Source organism: Cnephaeus nilssonii (assembly GCF_951640355.1).
Source record: "Cnephaeus nilssonii genome assembly, chromosome: 17".
NCBI classification, from domain to species: Eukaryota; Metazoa; Chordata; class Mammalia; order Chiroptera; family Vespertilionidae; genus Cnephaeus; species Cnephaeus nilssonii.
Window position 1 is genome coordinate 3,799,522 of NC_137088.1, and position 16,769 is coordinate 3,816,290.

General features: G+C 53.8%; 1 protein-coding gene across 1 annotated transcript in view; it reads right to left on the bottom strand.

The window, feature by feature from the left end:
- The window catches only part of CNTN4 (contactin 4), a gene marked incomplete at its 3' end in the record, with an annotated part of 315,112 nt that overhangs the window by 26,844 nt on the left and 271,499 nt on the right, over positions 1-16,769 (bottom strand). Inside the window, exon 12 of the mRNA XM_079795738.1 lies at positions 7,572-7,699. Within this exon, the coding sequence (XP_079651864.1) occupies positions 7,572-7,699 (128 nt within the window). The remainder of the gene's footprint in view (positions 1-7,571; positions 7,700-16,769) is intronic.

The following is a 16,769-nucleotide window of genomic DNA, read 5'->3' on the forward strand; positions in this document are numbered from 1 at the left end:
AATGCGGGCAGGTGCTCAGACCACACACCCGTCTGCTGCCCCCGCACTGGTCCCCAGGCCCACGGCCACGGCCCACGGCCACGGCCACTCATGTCACGCCTAACAACAGGATCACTAGCCTCACCTGGTGCGTGGCCTAATTATTTGAAACGTTTTCCTTTTTTAAAGTCCTCACCTGGGGATTTAAAAAAAATGATTTTAGAGAGAGAAGGGAGGGGGAGGGAAGGAGGGAGAGGGAGAGGGAGAGAGAGAGAGAGAGAGAGAAACATCGATGTGAGAGTGAAACATCATGAGCCTCTCATACTTGCCCTGTCCAGGAATCGAACCTGCAACCTAGGTATGCGCCCTGACCCGGAATCGAACCCACAACCTTCTGGTGTACAGGATGACACGCCAACCAACCGAGCCCTCTGGCCAGGGCGAAACTTTTTCCTCTGATTGAACAAAAATAATACCCTCTGCGCCAATACTTCTGCCATATTAGGCGTTTCCCAGGGGCTTGTTAAACATGACGATTCCTGGCCCTCAGCCCTGGAGACGCTGGTTTGGCGGTCCGGGGAGGGGCCAGGAATGCGCGTGTACAAAAGACGCCCAGACAACTGTGATGCTTGTGGCCCAGGGCCCACAGCGTCGAGAGGGCAGGAAAGGGACACGTCGTTTGTGTCTGTGACTATCCCCTCACATTCGGGTGGCATCAGGGAGTCCCCTGGGCCCCCATACTGGCCTCTGTAATCGATTTCCATGGTCTCACCCATGAAGAAGTGTCTGTGCAAACAGCAAGGTGACCAGATGTCCCACTGAGACTGAGGGCAAAGCCGATGGAGACGGACACTCGTGACATCAGGAGAGGCCTGGGCGTGGCTTAGGAAAGTCTACAGAACACAAGGCCCTCTGATTGGACAATGGGTCCCACTCTTCCAGGCAGAAGGCAAGCTTTGCCTACATGTAAGCAGCTCTACGACTGCAGAGAGAGGGGGTTAATACGAGGAGGGTGACATGTTTTCCAGTTGGGGAAATCTTTGAGTTGGTGGACCTAATCTTCGCCTGGTCATGGCTCCGGACTTGCCCACATGGATTGTAGGCGTGCTGGAGGTACCTCAGAGGCCACAGCAAAGGCCACGGTGCTGGCGTTTTCTCTCCCACCTCCAGTCATCCATCTTGAGCTCTTCAAAAGACTGCATAAGAGAGATGACCATCCGCCCTGCCAGTTTGTCTCAGTGGGTAGAGCACTGGCCTGTGGACGCAAGGGTCTCAGGTTCGATTCCACTCAAGGGCACGTACCTTGGTTGCAGGCTCGATCCCTGGCCGGCCTGGTTGCGGGAGGCAACCCATCGATGCATCTCTCTCACATCGATGTTTCTCTGTCTCTCCACCTCCCTCCCACTCTCTCTAAAAAAAAAAAAAATTATGGAAAAATGTCCTCGGGTTGAGGATTAACAACAACAGCAAAAAAGACAACCATCCTCACCTTTCAGAAAGGGACCTTGCTGGAGTCCATCAGAGAGCGATGATGGAGATGCCAATTAACTCGCTCTCATCTTGCTCAGATTCTGTATTTAACCTAAAGGCCCTTGGTCTTTTGGGCGGTTTGCTCAGATTTGATTGCCTTTGACAACCAGAGAAATTGAATCACGGAGTGGTGGGGCTACCCCGCCTGCCTCTGGCATCGAGAACAGACATCAGGAGAGGAAGGGGAGAGTCGCTCATGAATTATTCTCACACGTGTCTTCTCTGGCTCAGGGTTTGTGAGAGACCAAACTAGTCTTTTTTTTCTTAAAAAAATGTTTTTATTGACTTTTAGATAGAGAGGAAAAGAGGGAGGGAGGGAGGGAGGGAGGGAGGGGGAGAGAGAGAGCGGGGAGAGAGAGAGAGAGAGAGAGAGAGAGAGAGAGAGAGAGAAAGAGAGAGAGAGAGAAACATCAATGATGAGAGAGAATCATTAATAGGCTGCCTCCTGCACGGCCCCTACTGGGGATGGAGCCTGCAACCCCAGCATGTGCCCTGACCGGGAATCGAACCTTCGACCTCCTGGTTCATAGGTTGCTTGCTCAACCACTGAGCCCCAGTATTCTTTACAGAGTTGGGACCAAGTGTTGGCTTCCCCTTGGGATCACCTTGAAAATGCAGACAGACGGATCACACACACACACACACACACACACACTCACCTCTGCTTCTGAGAGGGCACGTGCCCATGAAACCCGTCTGTATGACCCAGTGGCGCTCTCAAACCACAGGAAGTGCCGGTATGGAGGCACAGAGGACAGAAGGGCTTAATTTTACTTCCTTTTGTCAATTGATCACACAATTAGCCATTTAAAACCCACCTCAGCTTTGGAATTGACAAAACAAAACAAAACAAACACACCCTCGCTGGAAACAAACTGTATTGATCTTCGAGCGTTTTATGGACGGAAAAGCTCAACATAGACCCCCTCCCCCTTCAGGAGGGGAGCGGCTCGCAGATGACAGACGGAAGCGGGAAAGATGTGCATGGGAAAGCGGCGGGCTTTGCAGGACGTGTTTGGGAAATATATAACCTTAATAATGCCGGGGACGGGCCCACGGGGGTGACAGAGGAAGGTCAGGGATCTGTGCTCTTTAATATCCCCTTCCCCTCCAGAAAGGCTTCATCACATCGACAGCCACGTCGTCCTGACTGGGAGACCGTGGAGACGAGGCGATGAGCACGGCCCGTGACGCCGAGTGGGCAGCGCGGGCCCGCAGTATGTCCCAGGCGCTGCTCCGTGGCCGCTGGTGGGACCGTCCAATTCAGCAGGGTCAGCTCCGCGCGAGGCTCCGGACGCCAGAGAGGACGCCATGCCGGCCTCACGCTCCACGAAGTGGCCTCGTCTTCCGGGTGCCGTGTTTGTTTTGTTGATTTTGATGGATAAGCAACTCATTAGGAAATAAGCCACCGACTTCATTCTACAATGGAGTGTTTTCCTTAAAGGGAAGCATTCGGATTATGGAGTTCAATAGCACCAGTGGTAAGGTTTTATCTGTCCTACAACATCGGGGAGAGAAGCCGGACAGCAGACCGCCCGTGCGGATGATTTTGGCTTAATATCTGACCATGTGGAAGGAACCACATCTCATGTCTTTCTTTTAATTTGGGGTTGTATGGATATAAAACGACAACATTTTTTTTTAAACCAATACTTATGTTCTCATTTCTACAATGAATGTGGTCTTCAAAATTTTTTTAAAAGATTTTAAAATTGATTTTTAGAGAGAGAGGAAGGAAGAGGGAGAGAGAAATATCGATGTGAGAGGAAACATCCATCAGCTGCCTCCGGCACACCCCCCACCGGGGACTGAGCCCGCAACCCGGGCATGAGCCCAACCGGCGACCACTCGGTGCACAGGACGATGGGCAACCAACGGAGCCACACTGGCCAGGGCTGGTCTTTAACCTTTCCCCCTCTGAATACACATTGAAATCTTCCTTAATAAAGCATTACCAGTGCAACTAACGTCCCATCACAACCTGCGATAGACCCTGAACTTGAATTTGCTGGGAGCACGTGCAGAGTTCTTCGGGGCAGGACAGGGTTTCTTCATGGAAGGTCTGGTACCACCAGCTCCAGCGTCGGTCCAGGTCATTTTGGATGCAGCGCAACAGGTAACTATGGTAACAGCAGCCCAGCTTCACGCCCTGCCTTCCCTTCACGCCCAGGAGGGGATCCGAGGGGGTGGTTGCTGTTACCACGTTATCGGCCTGAGCCACACCCTGTTCCTCCTCCCTAGGACCCACGCTGAGAAACACCTGTCAGGTGAGACCCCCACAGTGAACACCTGTGTCACGCCGGGCGGGCCCTAACCCTGCTGCAGAGACAACGGGGCAGGAACAGCCTGTGTGCCAGCGTAGCCTCCCTCCACGCAGCTCTCGGTCATGTCGACAGCCGCCAAGCCCTCTGTTCAAGGGCCGGATATTATGCTTTGTGTTAGGATTCGGGGGGGCGGGGTCTCACTTAAGAACTGTTCTTGCTTAAAATTAAAACCACTGCCCGGCCGGCGTGGCTCAGTGGTTGAGCGTCGACCTATGGACCAGGAGGTCGTGGTTCGATTCCCGGTCAGGGCACATGTCTGGGTTGTGGGCTCCATCCCCAGTGGGGGGCGTGCAGGGGTCCACCGATCCATGATTCTCTCTCATCATCGATGTTTCTATCTCTCTCTTCCTCTCCTGCCGGAGTCCTGCGGTCGGAAGCCCTTGCCCCGGCGGAAGGGGAATATCTACCCATTAGAGGTTGGCCCTAACCCTCCTGGCCCTGGGGTGGCTCTCAGTCCCACCCGCTCCCCCTCTCCTTGCTGACCCGTGGTGACCTTGCTGACCCGCGGTGACCTTGCTGACCCGCGGTGACCTTGCTGACCCGCAGTGACGTGTCCGCACCACGGGGGAGGGGTAGGGAGAAAGAGAACTGGGTTTTAAAAGCGGCGTTAAGGACAGGATCAGTGACAAGGTCAGAGACGGTGTGTTCTGATGGCTGACCTTCCGGGCGTTTCTATCACATTCACGTCAGGAGATGAAAACGAATACAAGGGCCTTCTCTGATAGGTCAGTCTCTGGAGCTTTCCACGCTGAATGAAATCCAGGCCGGGGCCTGTTGCGGTAAAGCTGCACATGTGCGTGAGGGCGGGGCTGGGCCCTGGGAGGCCCCTCAGTCCTGGGAGGGGTCTGGCGGGGTTCGGAGCGGATTCTCGCCTCTCGGGCTTTACGGGGCCGGCGGAAGTCAGACCTCCGGGGCCTGGAGGGCCCTCGGCGCACCCATTTCCCGTGAATGCTGATGGGGGTCAGGACCCAGGGCTGGCGACACGTTCCCTCGGACGCCCCTGGCCTCCCACGGCAGCCGTCTATGCACGACTTGACCAGACAAAGCTCACGTTTGTCTTCCTTCCCACCTCATCTGGAAGAGTAACGGGCGGGTCAGAGGACATCTGTGGGGACGCCGACCCCACCGAGCTCCAACTCTGCAACCAACCAGTTCTGTCCGGCCACCAGGCCAGGTGTCCTACGTCACAGCTGGTCCCTGCTGGTCTCGGCCATCCTGTCTGCTCAGCCCTCCCTTCCCCCCATCTTTTGGGGATTTCAGTTTGTTTTAAAAATATCTTTTTAAATTGATTTTAGAGAGAGAACAAGGGAGAGAGAGAAACATGGATGTGAGAGAGAAACATTGCCAGCTGCTTCCTGCACGCCCCCTACTGGAGATTAAGTCCACAACCTGGGCATGTGCCCTGATGGGGAATCAAACTGTGACCTCCTGGTTCATAGGTCAGTGCTCAACCCCAGAGCCACACCGGCCAGACAGGTATTGCCATTTTATTAAAATATAACAACAGCTGCTACTGTTTCCGAAGTCCCAGGCACACGCTAAACACGTAACATGGATAGTTATCTCAGCCACCGCAACAACCTTACGTGTACGAGGTCAGCGATGCTTGTCGCCATGAGGCTGGTAAAACAAACTCCAGCAGAGCCAATGTCCCAGGGCCAGCGAATGGGAGAAATGAGGCTCAAAGCCAGATCTCTGACCCCAAGCCCCAACCTTAACTGCTACTGAAGGCTGCTGCCTGCATCACCATCTCCACACCTAACAGGCACTCTGTAACAGGCTCAGCGTGACAGCTCAGACACCCAGGTTCTGGCTGGTCACTGGCCCCCCTTCCTGGCTGAGGGCTGCCCGGGTCCTGGCTGGTCACTGGGCCCCCCTTCCTGGCTGAGGGCTGCCCAGGTCCTGGCTGGTCACTGGGTGCCCCTTCCTGGCTGAGGGCTGCCCGGGTCCTGGCTGGTCACTGGGCCCCGCTTCCTGGCTGAGGGCGGCCCGGGTCCTGGCTGGTCACTGGGCCCCCCTTCCTGGCTGAGGGCTGCCCGGGTCCTGACTGGTCACTGGGCCCCGCTTCCTGGCTGAGGGCGGCCCGGGTCCTGGCTGGTCACTGGGCCCCCCTTCCTGGCTGAGGGCGGCCCGGGTCCTGGCTGGTCACTGGGCCCCCCTTCCTGGCTGAGGGCTGCCCGGGTCCTGACTGGTCACTGGGCCCCGCTTCCTGGCTGAGGGCGGCCCGGGTCCTGGCTGGTCACTGGGTCCCTCTTCCTGGCTGAGGGCTGCCCGGGTCCTGGCTGGTCACTGGGCCCCCTTCCTGGCTGAGGGCTGCCCGGGTCCTGGCTGGTCACTGGGCCCCGCTTCCTGGCTGAGGGCGGCCCGGGTCCTGGCTGGTCACTGGGTGCCCCCTTCCTGGCTGAGGGCTGCCCGGGTCCTGGCTGGTCACTGGGCCCCCTTCCTGGCTCAGTGACATTAGCAAAGGGCTCCGCTGGAGTTTGTTTTACCAGCACCCTCTAAGCGCCTGCCCCTTTGCCCTGTGAAGCAGAGAGAACATGTGGTCAGATTCGCCGGGGCCATGGCCCCGAGTGGATAATTAATAGACTGAAATCACGCAAGTCATTCTAAACACAGACCTACTTCTGGCTCCGGGCTTCCCAATTTTCACCGGCACAGACACGCGTGTTTCGAATAAAAAGGCTTCCCCAGATGATCAGACTTGTCCAACTTCCCACGTGACCCTGGAATATGTAATCAGCTGATTCCTAAGGTTCCTCCGGAAATCAACATTGAGGCCAATATCCTTTCTGGACATTTTTATTTGCCTGAGGCCCTCTCACTTCACAGAGGGCGCTATGCAGGGGCAGGAAGGAAGTCATAGGAGGTGGCCCAGGCATAGCTCTTCTGGAGAAACAGAAACACCAGTGAGAGAACCCTGGTGCGGCAGAAAGAACCTACGGGCACACGGACCAGGATTCCCGGGTTCACGTCCCTTCTGCTTCTCGTGACCTTGAGGGAGTCCCCCCCCCGCCCCCCGCCCCCCCCCCACCCACCGAGCTCCACGTGCCTCGGTCAGAGCATCGCCAAGATGCCTTCAACTCAGAAATTCTACGAGGAGGCGTGAGATAAAGCGGCAGAAATGCAGGTGACACGTCAGTGAAAACCGCCCCCCTCACAGCTCCCACTCGGGGCCCAGCCGAGCCCATCAGCCGGGTGCGGTGCTGGGAGCGTGGGGACGACCAGGAGCGTGGGAATTTCTATTCCCTCAAAACCGGCCTGTGGGCGGGGTGACGGCCGCACAGCCCAGAGGAGGTTGTTAGTAGATTAACCCACAGCCTCAGCCCCTAAGGCCCGACGGCGCCCTCACGGATCGCCAGTGTCGCTGCTGAAACTACGTCGGCTGCCAACAGCCGTGGAGTCGCGGGTTTTCAGTGTGCTGGCACTGTGTTCTAGGCACGCGTGTGGAATCTACGGAGACTTGAGATTTAATGGAAGGACTGGCGGTACCGTTAGTTACAGCACCAGCGTGGACACAGGGCTGTGGGCCTCAGAGCTGAGCTGGGTGACTCTGAGACGAGAGAGCCTTTCCGTCACATCCATCCCCGACACGCCCCGCCCCTCGGGACGATCTGGCGCCGCGTGTTTGCCAGGACGAGTGAATTTAGAAGCAGCGGCACGGGCACAGAGGGCTCTGGGCGATGCCCCGTCTACACACCATGAGGACCTGTGTGCGCGTCGGCGACCTCCGGGCCTTACCCTTCACCACGAGGCTCCCCGTGCTGCTCGCCGTCCCGAAGTGGTTGGTGGCGACGCAGGTGTAACTGCCGGCGTCGGCTTTCGTCACATTGACGATCCTGAGGCTCCCGTCTTCCGAAATGGTGATTCTGAAATCAAAGGGAATAAACCCCGTGGTGAGGTTACCTCGCAGGACCAACCGGCAGCTATTTCTGTCGTCTTTCACACGATAAATCACGGTTGCATCATTGGACAGTTTCCTTTTTTTTTTTTTTAAGTTTTAATTTAAGAAAAAGGTTTTAATTTTTTAAATAATGTCTTTCTTGATTGTAGAGAAAGGAAGGGAGAGGGAGAGAGAGTTAGAAACATCGATGAGTGCCCTGACCAGTTTGGCTCAGTGGATAGAGCAGCGGCCTGTGGACTGAAGGGTCCCAGGTTCGATTCCGGTCAAGGGCATGTACCTTGGTTGCGGGCACATCCCCAGTAGGAAGTGTGCAGGAGGCAGCTGATCAATGTTTCTCTCTCATCGATGTTTCTAACTCTCTATCCCTCTCATTCTCCCTTCCTCTTTGTAATAAAATCAATAAAATATATTTTTTTAAAAAAAGAAACATCGATGAGAGAGAAACATGGATCGGCTGCCTCCTACACGCCTCCTAATGGGGATTGAGCCCCCAACCTGGAATTGAATGGGTGACAACTTGGTTCATGAGCCACACATGCTGGGCGATGATCTCATCTTTCTTTAGGATATTTGCCCATGTTCACGTGAACATGTATATATGCTCACAATGCATGTAAGTAGGACATGTGACTCACTGTAGTCACCATTCCATTTGTCTGAAAACTGCCAGTGAGGAGGGAGGGGCAAGCCCTGGATGGCTGACTTTCTGCATTTTTGTTGAAAATGTTTTCTTCCGGACGAGCAGCGTCCGTTCAATGAGATAGGATTAAGCATGTTTATGTGTGAAATATGTCAGACAATGAATGCATTTATTGGAAGAAGCAGGAACTGAACTTGAACAGAACTGAAACCATCCCACCACCCGGCGTGACTCTGGCCGAGTGGCGGGTGTGGGCCGTGCATCCCAGACCCCGCGAGGAGGGCAGACGTCGACCGCCTGGGGGGAAGGTGACGCTCCCGACAGACACCTGGGCCGGGGAGGCTTCTAGAGAAGCCGGTTTGCATCACGACCCCGCGGGAGAGGGAGCGGCAGAGACGCCGACAGCCGGGCTCAGGCTGGTAGGAGGAAGAACGAGGCCCACGGAGAGAGAGCTCGTTCAGGGTCAGCGTCTGCCCCGTCTCCACCGGGGCGTTCAGACCCAGCTGCTTCCCTCCGCGTCTCTGCCGCCTCCTTCTCACAGGCCTACCGCAGCCTCCTACGCCATCTGCCCATTTCTTCTCTGGCTCCTCCAATGCCTTCCTCAGTCAGTGGCCAGATAATCTCTTATTTTATTTTTTTAAAATATATTTTTATTGATTTCAGAGAGGAAGGGAGAGGGAGAGAGAGAGAAAGAAACATCAATGATGAGAGAGAATCATGGATCGGCGACCTCCTGCACGCCCCCTACTGGGGATCCAGCCTGTGACCTGGGCATGTGCCCTGATGGCAAATTGGACTGTGACCTCCTGGTTCATAGGTGGACGCTCAACCACCTAGCCACGCCGGCCGGGCCGGATGATCATTTAAAACACAAATTGGATTATTGGATTGCACCCCCCACTCCTCAGACTCTAACCACTTAATACACCGGCCAGGGCCATGTTTGTTTCTAGATGAGGTTTTGAAGTTTCCATTTCATTTTAGTTTCCCCGCCTTAGCCTATTGGCCGATGCAGGGAGTGGCTCTAGGGTCAAGCCTCCGGCTGACCTGTGGCAGGGCCTCAGCCTGGAGGGCAGAGCTCTCCTAGCATAATTAAGCCTGACCTGGTAGCCCCCCTAATTCCTTCCTAAGTAGCTAATGGGCTGTGGGAGGTGCAGCAAGTGTTTCCAAAACAAGAACCTCTGTATACATGCTAATCTACCCTGTTTTAACCAGACTATGAAATAAAGCATCGGCTTGCAGGCTGGGTCTTCTGTGTCCTCATCCAGGCACGGGAGATCCACCCAGCCCCAGCCGTATTCTCTTCTCTGTCTTTTCTCCAATCCTTCACCGCCCCTCCTCAGGCTCACCCTTGGCCGTGCTGGCGCGGCACAGGCCGACCGGTAGCTATTAGCTTGATATTGAACTTGGTGCTCCTCTGAATACTCGTGAACAGTGATCGAAGGAGATAAAAGAAACTGGAAATGTAAATCCGCTCCTGGCTCAGAGTAGGTGGGGGTCTCTTTTGAAATCATGGATGGTGTCAGAGAAAAGTAAAAAGTGACAAAGCAGAGAAGAGTAAAAATAAAAGCGGGACCCGGGACTCCATTTTCCCCACACAGAGAGAGGGCATCTGACTCAGCACACGGTACATCACCTCCTGCAGGGGGAAGCGGCTGTCCCTCCCCGCCCCCCCCCCCCCCCCCCCGCCCCGAAGATTTCGGACCCACAGAGGACGGGCAGATCTGGAATTCTGCCATAAATAGAATCTTTCTTGCTTCGTCCGAGGCTCTGGGCTACAGACACAGAGGAGCTGGCCTGTCAGTCCCATAAATCACAGCTGGCCGGTGGACACCGGAGCTTTAAAAATGCTGACCTTTGCTTTTGGGGCCTGAGTGACAGGTGACAAAAGCTGCCACCAGCACAATAACCCACCGCCTGCAGGAGGGTCGTCCCCAAACGGGGACCGGGGTTTTCTGAGCCGTGATGCACGGGAGCCACAGAGATGGGGAAGGCGCGGCGTGTCCACGCCTGCCTCCGGGTCACAGCGGACTCGGCCCTTGTAAGCGAGTCCCTCTGACATACAACGTAGAGGGGATGATGGGTTCCTGTCTCCCTCTCAACAGGCAAGCAAGGGATGGATCACCTGGCCCGGCAGGCGTGGCTCAGCGGTTGAGTGTCGACCTATGAACCAGGAGGTCACGGTTCGATTCCCGGTCAGGGCACGTGCCCAGGTTTCGGGCTTTATCCCCAGTGAGGGGTGCGCAAGAGACAGCCAATCAATGATTCTCTCTCATTCTCTCTCTCTCTCTCTCTCTCTCTCTCTCTCTCTCTCTCTCTCTCTCCCTTCATCTCTGAAATCAATAAATAATTTAAAAACACACGTGTCCGGTCCAGGGGCAGAGATAGTAACTCAGGTATGTCAGTGATCAGGGAAGTTTCCCCGCACACCTTTCTCCAAGAATCGGCACACCACATTTCTCAAAAATCTGGTCCATGAGGCTCTTGCGGGAAGGTGGGACTCGGAAGGATGGTGAAAGGAATGTAGTTAGGAATCCTGAAAGCACGGGGTAACCTCGAGCATCACACCAAACGCGCAGCAATTCTTTTCAAAGAGGGCAGCGCAGTGAATTATTCACATTGGATAACGCTGATGATAACCAAGTGAGACGGGCTGATATCAGCCCAACAAAGCCTGCCTTTGTCGCTTGATCTGTGCCCAATATCTCAGGTCAGGGGACACAGAACTGTGAGACGGGGTTACCTGGGCCGGTGATCAGAGCGAGACAGGGAACGGAATAGAAATTTTCTTTCGCGCAAGAGTTAGGACCAAAAGTCCAAAACCAAGAAAGAGAATGACCACGGACATTTATGAGTTACAGCGCGGGATGAAAAACGCCGACGTTGACAGCGAGTTCAGCTCTTCACACTGAGGGGACCCGAATGGTAAGTGACGCGGGGAGACTCGCTTGGCAGCGGTCAGACAGCCCGGGGAAGCAGATGAGAAGAACGGAAACCACGGGAGGTCTGCATCACCAGCAGCCGGCCATGAATCAGAGCTGCGATTAGACCCCGAGCTCCGAACAGGAAACCAGGAAACCCGGCTTTTCCCGCAAGCAAAGCCTCAGCGGCTTCCGCACCGGCCTCCAGGATAACCCAGAGGGCGCAGCAGGACAGGACAGCCTCTAGCCGGTCTCCTCCTCGCTGCTATTTACCAGCCAGTTTGCAAGTTTTTACAGCGTCTTTTCCTGTTGTTGTTAATCCTCACCTGAGGATATTTTCCCATTGATTTTTAGAGAGAGCGGAAGGGAGGGGGAGAGACAGAGAGAGAGATACATCGATTGGTTGCCTCCCACATGAGTCCTAACCAGGGCCGGGGATCGACCCTGCAACCCAGGTACGTGCCCTTGACCGGAATTGAACCCGGGACCCTTCTGTCCACAGGCCAGTGCTCTATCCACTGAGCCGCACCGGCCAGGCTTCACAGCATCTTGGTCCCACTGCAGTCGGAATGTCCTGCCGTTCCCCAAGTCCCCGTGGAGGAAGAAACGCCTAAAAGTTACTGGAAAGTGAAGCCCCAGGGATGCTAAAGCCGAGAGGAACCATTTGCCTTTTAAGAAATGAAGCATACAATTTACTTTTAGAGTAGAAGTTTGCCTTTGTACTTTTCCATGGCGTCTTTCTCCCGGCGACGCGCTCCAGGGTCTCCACGGCTACCAGATGACTTATTCCCAGCCCCCCAGAATCACACGCCGTCTTTACGTTACGCGTACAAGCCGGCCTGGTCTGGAAAACGTTCGGCGAATGTACATCACGGTGCACTGGAATCCGGCCAGCTCCTGTGCTATCACCGGGTCACTTCCAGGTCATTCACGAGGGTCGCCCGGCAGAGGACAGGGAAAGCCCGCCTGGGAAGAGGCTGTTGCCACAGGCCTTCGAGTTTCTCTATCCATCGAGCCACTCCTGGGCCATCCTGGGCCCATGGGGCCCTGGGCATCTCAGAAGGAGCCCGAATCATTAGCTATGAAGAGATCGGTCCTCTTCCTCATTTTTGTAGCCTCTCCGATGATGAGACGAGGGAACCCCAAGTCCTCTGGGCGTGGTCTGCTCCGTGCAGCCTGGGCGGCACCAGGCCACAGGTGTTCCCGGGCACCTGCCGTCTGAGAGGCTCCGCGCTGCTCTGGTCACCGGGCCCTTGTGACGTGGATGTCGCCGGCGCACCTGTTGCGCCTGCTGAATGGAAGCGCCAGGGACATGATGTGCACCCGGGTAGAAGGTGGGGCCATCACTGTTCGGGGGGTGAGGGACCCCAAGTTAAACTCTCAGCTGTGTCACGAATGAGTGTTGAATGAAGGAGAAAATTTTAAGCTTTCTGAACCTTGGTTTCCTCACCAATAAATGAAGCATGGGGCCCGGCCGGCCGTAGCTCAGTGGTTGAGTGTCGACCTATGAACCAGGAGGTCATGGTTCGATTACAGGTCAGGGCATATGCCTGGGTTGCGGGCTCGATCCCCAGTAGGGGGCATGCAGGAGACAGCTGATCAATGATTGTCTCTCATCCTCGATGTTTCTCTCTCTCCCTCTCCCTTCCTCTCTGAAATCAATAAAAATATACTTAAAAAAATAAATGAAGCACTGAGTCACTTTAGGGACTTAACCAGCTTAATGGACAAGCAGGTGCTGTGAGCACTAAGCGTGCCGGGTGTGCCCCAGGCTGGTGTTCCTGTGAGGAGCCCGGCATTTCTGAGCCTTTTCTCCAAGTCTGGCCCCCGGACCAGCGGTGCTGGGATGCCCGGGGGCTGCTAGGAAATGCAGGATCCCGGGCCCCAGCTCAGACGCTCTGAGTCAGGGTTTTCATCTGAAGAACATTCCTCAATATGTGCATGCTCCTCAAAGTCAGAGACGCGCTGAGCCACGTAGGAGCGGACTTGGACCGAGTCTCCCGGTTCTCAGAGGGCAGTGCGTGGGAGAATCGATACAATCACTAAGCCGATTTAGTGGGAAAGAAATAGAATTCGAAGTCTGATTTATTCCCAGGGGCGGCTCATCACTAACTGATGGCCCGGGACAATTCGGCAGCCTGCTCCAACCGTCCTGTGAAGAACCAGCGGCCACCTTCCCCGTGTCCTCGCCCCGAGAGCCACCGTGCCCCTCAGCTTCCATCCTCCATGTCCCACTCTCCCATCCATTCCCGCGGGCTTCCGTTAGCGGCAGGCATTTCTGTCCATCGCCACCGAAGAATGCGGACATGTTCGCCCTGGGAAACAAAGGCCTTGGGGGGCGGGGACTATGGAGACAGGAGAGGGCAGACTTCCAACATTTAGAAAAATGTCTGAGAAAGTAAGCTGGGATTTCTCCTGCACCACACCAGGGAGCTGGCTTCAAACGCAATGCCAAAACCCTGTTTATGGATAAACATTTTGATAAATAAAATTCCCTAAAGGGTACAATTCTCCATGGCAGGCATGAGCTTCTTTCTTTCTTTTTTTTAAAATTGATTTTAGAGAGAGCAAGGGGTAGGGGGTGGAGAGAGAGAGAGAGAGCAATGTGAGAGAGAAATATGGATCAGTTGCCTCCCACATGCACTCCAACTGGGGATCGAACCCACAACCTTTTGGTGTATGGGATGATGCTCCATCCAACTGAGCCACCGGCCAGGGCAGCATGAGTTTCTTTCACTGGAGACATTTCAGCACGAGAGAGCTGACGGGCTAGCTTTTCTTGGAGGCATTTAAGAATCAGAGGGATGCCTAAATGATGTTTAAGGTCCAGACACCCGATAACTAACTCCCAAGGTTCCAATGACATCTCGCACGTAGTAACTTACATTTTCAAGTGCAATTGTCTCTGGCATGTTTCTGCCAGTACACGCTCCCCGAGCTTGAACAGACGCTGATGAGGAAGAAAAAGGCCACAGGTTTTATAGGAGGTGCCGCTAAAGGCAGGAAGACAAAGATTTCCGGTATCAAATAGACGGAAAACGTTAGGGCATGTTTTCTAGGCCAATTTCTCTTTAGAAAACGCTTCTCAAAGGTTATTCTGTGCAGATGGCTTTGTTTCCACCCTCAAAGCGAGACGCGGTGGCTCAACCACCATCCGGCTGCTTCCTTCTCCCCAGGCCTCGCTGAGAGCACTGCAAAGAGTAGCAACAGCCTGCGTCTCCCCGGCCATCAAACAGAGCCGCTCTGTGTGGCCACGAGGGTGGCCGTGTTCTAATGTTGAGGGAGGTTTGGTTCAGGGGTGGGTACGTTATCTCCAGCAGGAATTCGGTAACACTTTATAAAGTAGGCACTGAGGCAAATAAAAATATTTTTATTTTTGTGTAAGCCATGCATGCTCTCAAGGGTGGTCACTTGCGATACTGAAGATATTTCTAGAGTTGCTGAAAAACTACTGTGGAAGACATTGTCCATTGTAGTGTTTGAAGATGTGCATCAGTTAGCTATCACTGCGTAACAAATACCCCCTCCCCAAGCTCCGTTGCTTACAAGTAAGTGACAAGCATTTCTATGGTTTACATGCTCAGTGTTGGCTGGGGCGCCAGGTGTGCCTGGGCCATGTGTCTCTTCCTTATCCAGCGGGCTTCCTGGACCTGCTTGCATGGCAGTGACAGGTTTCGAAAAGCAGCCAGGGAAAGCTCGGGTGTGCAAGCACTTTTGCAGCAGTCACATGCCTACATTTTGCTAACATTCCACTGGCCAAAGCAAGTCCCACGGCCAAGCTCAGGGTCAAAGTGGGATGGCACTGACAAAGGACATGGGTCTAGGCAAGTTAAAAACATAATCAATCTGCTACTGGATCCAAGGAATGAAGTTAATTTATGATTTAATAGCAGAAGAAAATCATCTCTTTTCAAGACTAGTTTTCAGATAAAGAATTTTACTGGTTCACTGATTTCCCTTTTGGCTTGCGATAGTAGGAAGCTCAAAATATTAATATGTATTTAGTTAAATCATTATTAATGTATTAGGGGCCCGGTGCACAAAATGTGTGCACTCGGGGTGTGGGGGGGGGGGGGTCCCTCAGCCCGGCCTGCACCCTCTTGCAGTCTGGGAGCCATCAGGGGGATATCTGGCTGATTGCTTAGCACTGCCGTGGAGGCAGGAGAGGCTCCCACCACCGCCGCTGCGCTCGCCAGCCGTGAGCCCGGCTCCTGGCTGAGCTGCGCTCCCCCTGTGGGAGTATACTGACCCCTGGTGGTCAGCGCGTGTCATAGTGACCAGTCGTTCCGCTGTTTGGTCAATTTGCATATTAGCCTTTTATTATGTAGGATGCTTTCCTCTTCTTCTACATGGTCTAAATGTTCTACTTTAATAGTCTGGTTGTATATATCTTGCATTTTAAGCTGCCTCAAGTATGTTTTGTTCTTGTTTTTGAGAGAGATAGATGAGCAAAAAATACTTATACGTATTTAAGGTTAAGAGAGAGAGGTTCTGTGTTTTAAAGGGCCATCGATCCTTATTATAAATGACATCCTCCAAGTTCTACCGTGAACCAAAGTGACAAGTGTATGCCTCAACCCGTTTTTCAAGGAATTATCTCAAACCAATTTCCTCTCGGGATGGAACCTTGAACACCCTCCACAGGTTCAAAAAGAGAAACCTTTTATAATTCAGAGCCCACACCTCCGAAGGTGACAGATGCAAAGAAAATTCAGCTGAAAACGAAGCTCTTCATTTCATTTCAGAATATCTTCTTCTGAGGGTATCAGGAGACACATTTCAAAGGCCTTTGAAGACAGAGCCACAGAGGTGCGTGACCGGGTCCGGGGCACGGTGCCCGGGCCTGGGCTGTTGCTTTTGAAATACTCGAAGCATTTTCATGGAAGTTGTACCAAAATTAAATAGAACCAGAAAGTTACTTAAGCTGGTTTAACATTTTCCCATCTATTTCCTCTCCACTGACAGCAAACTCTCAAAGCTGGTGAGAGAAAAGAATTCACAGGTGGGAGGTGTCTTTGGGGGAATTTCCCTCTGGGAGAAGCCAGAGGATTTGCACAGGTCCCAAAGTATTTCCGATGAGCCCAAGATTTCTTTTTGATAAATCAGTCACTCAGAAATAAATAGGATGGTCTAAAGATAAAGGACCAGTTCTTCCCATGACCTGTGTGATGGGCTAGGCATCCAATCTACTGGGGAGGACATGATTTATATTAAAACTAGAGGCCTGGTGCACAAAATTCATGCATGGGTTGGGTCCCTAGACCTGGCTGGCAATCAGGGCAGTTGGGGCCTTCTGGCTGCCGGCCAGGGCCTCCCTTCCCTGGCTGCCAGCTGCCAGGTGGGGCCTTCCATCATTCCACGCCGCCCCCTGGTGGTCAGTGCACGTCATAGCGAGCAATTGGTCTCCTGGTTGAACTCCCGTGGGGACAATTTGCATATTGAGCTTTTATATTCTACATAATAAAAGCCTAATA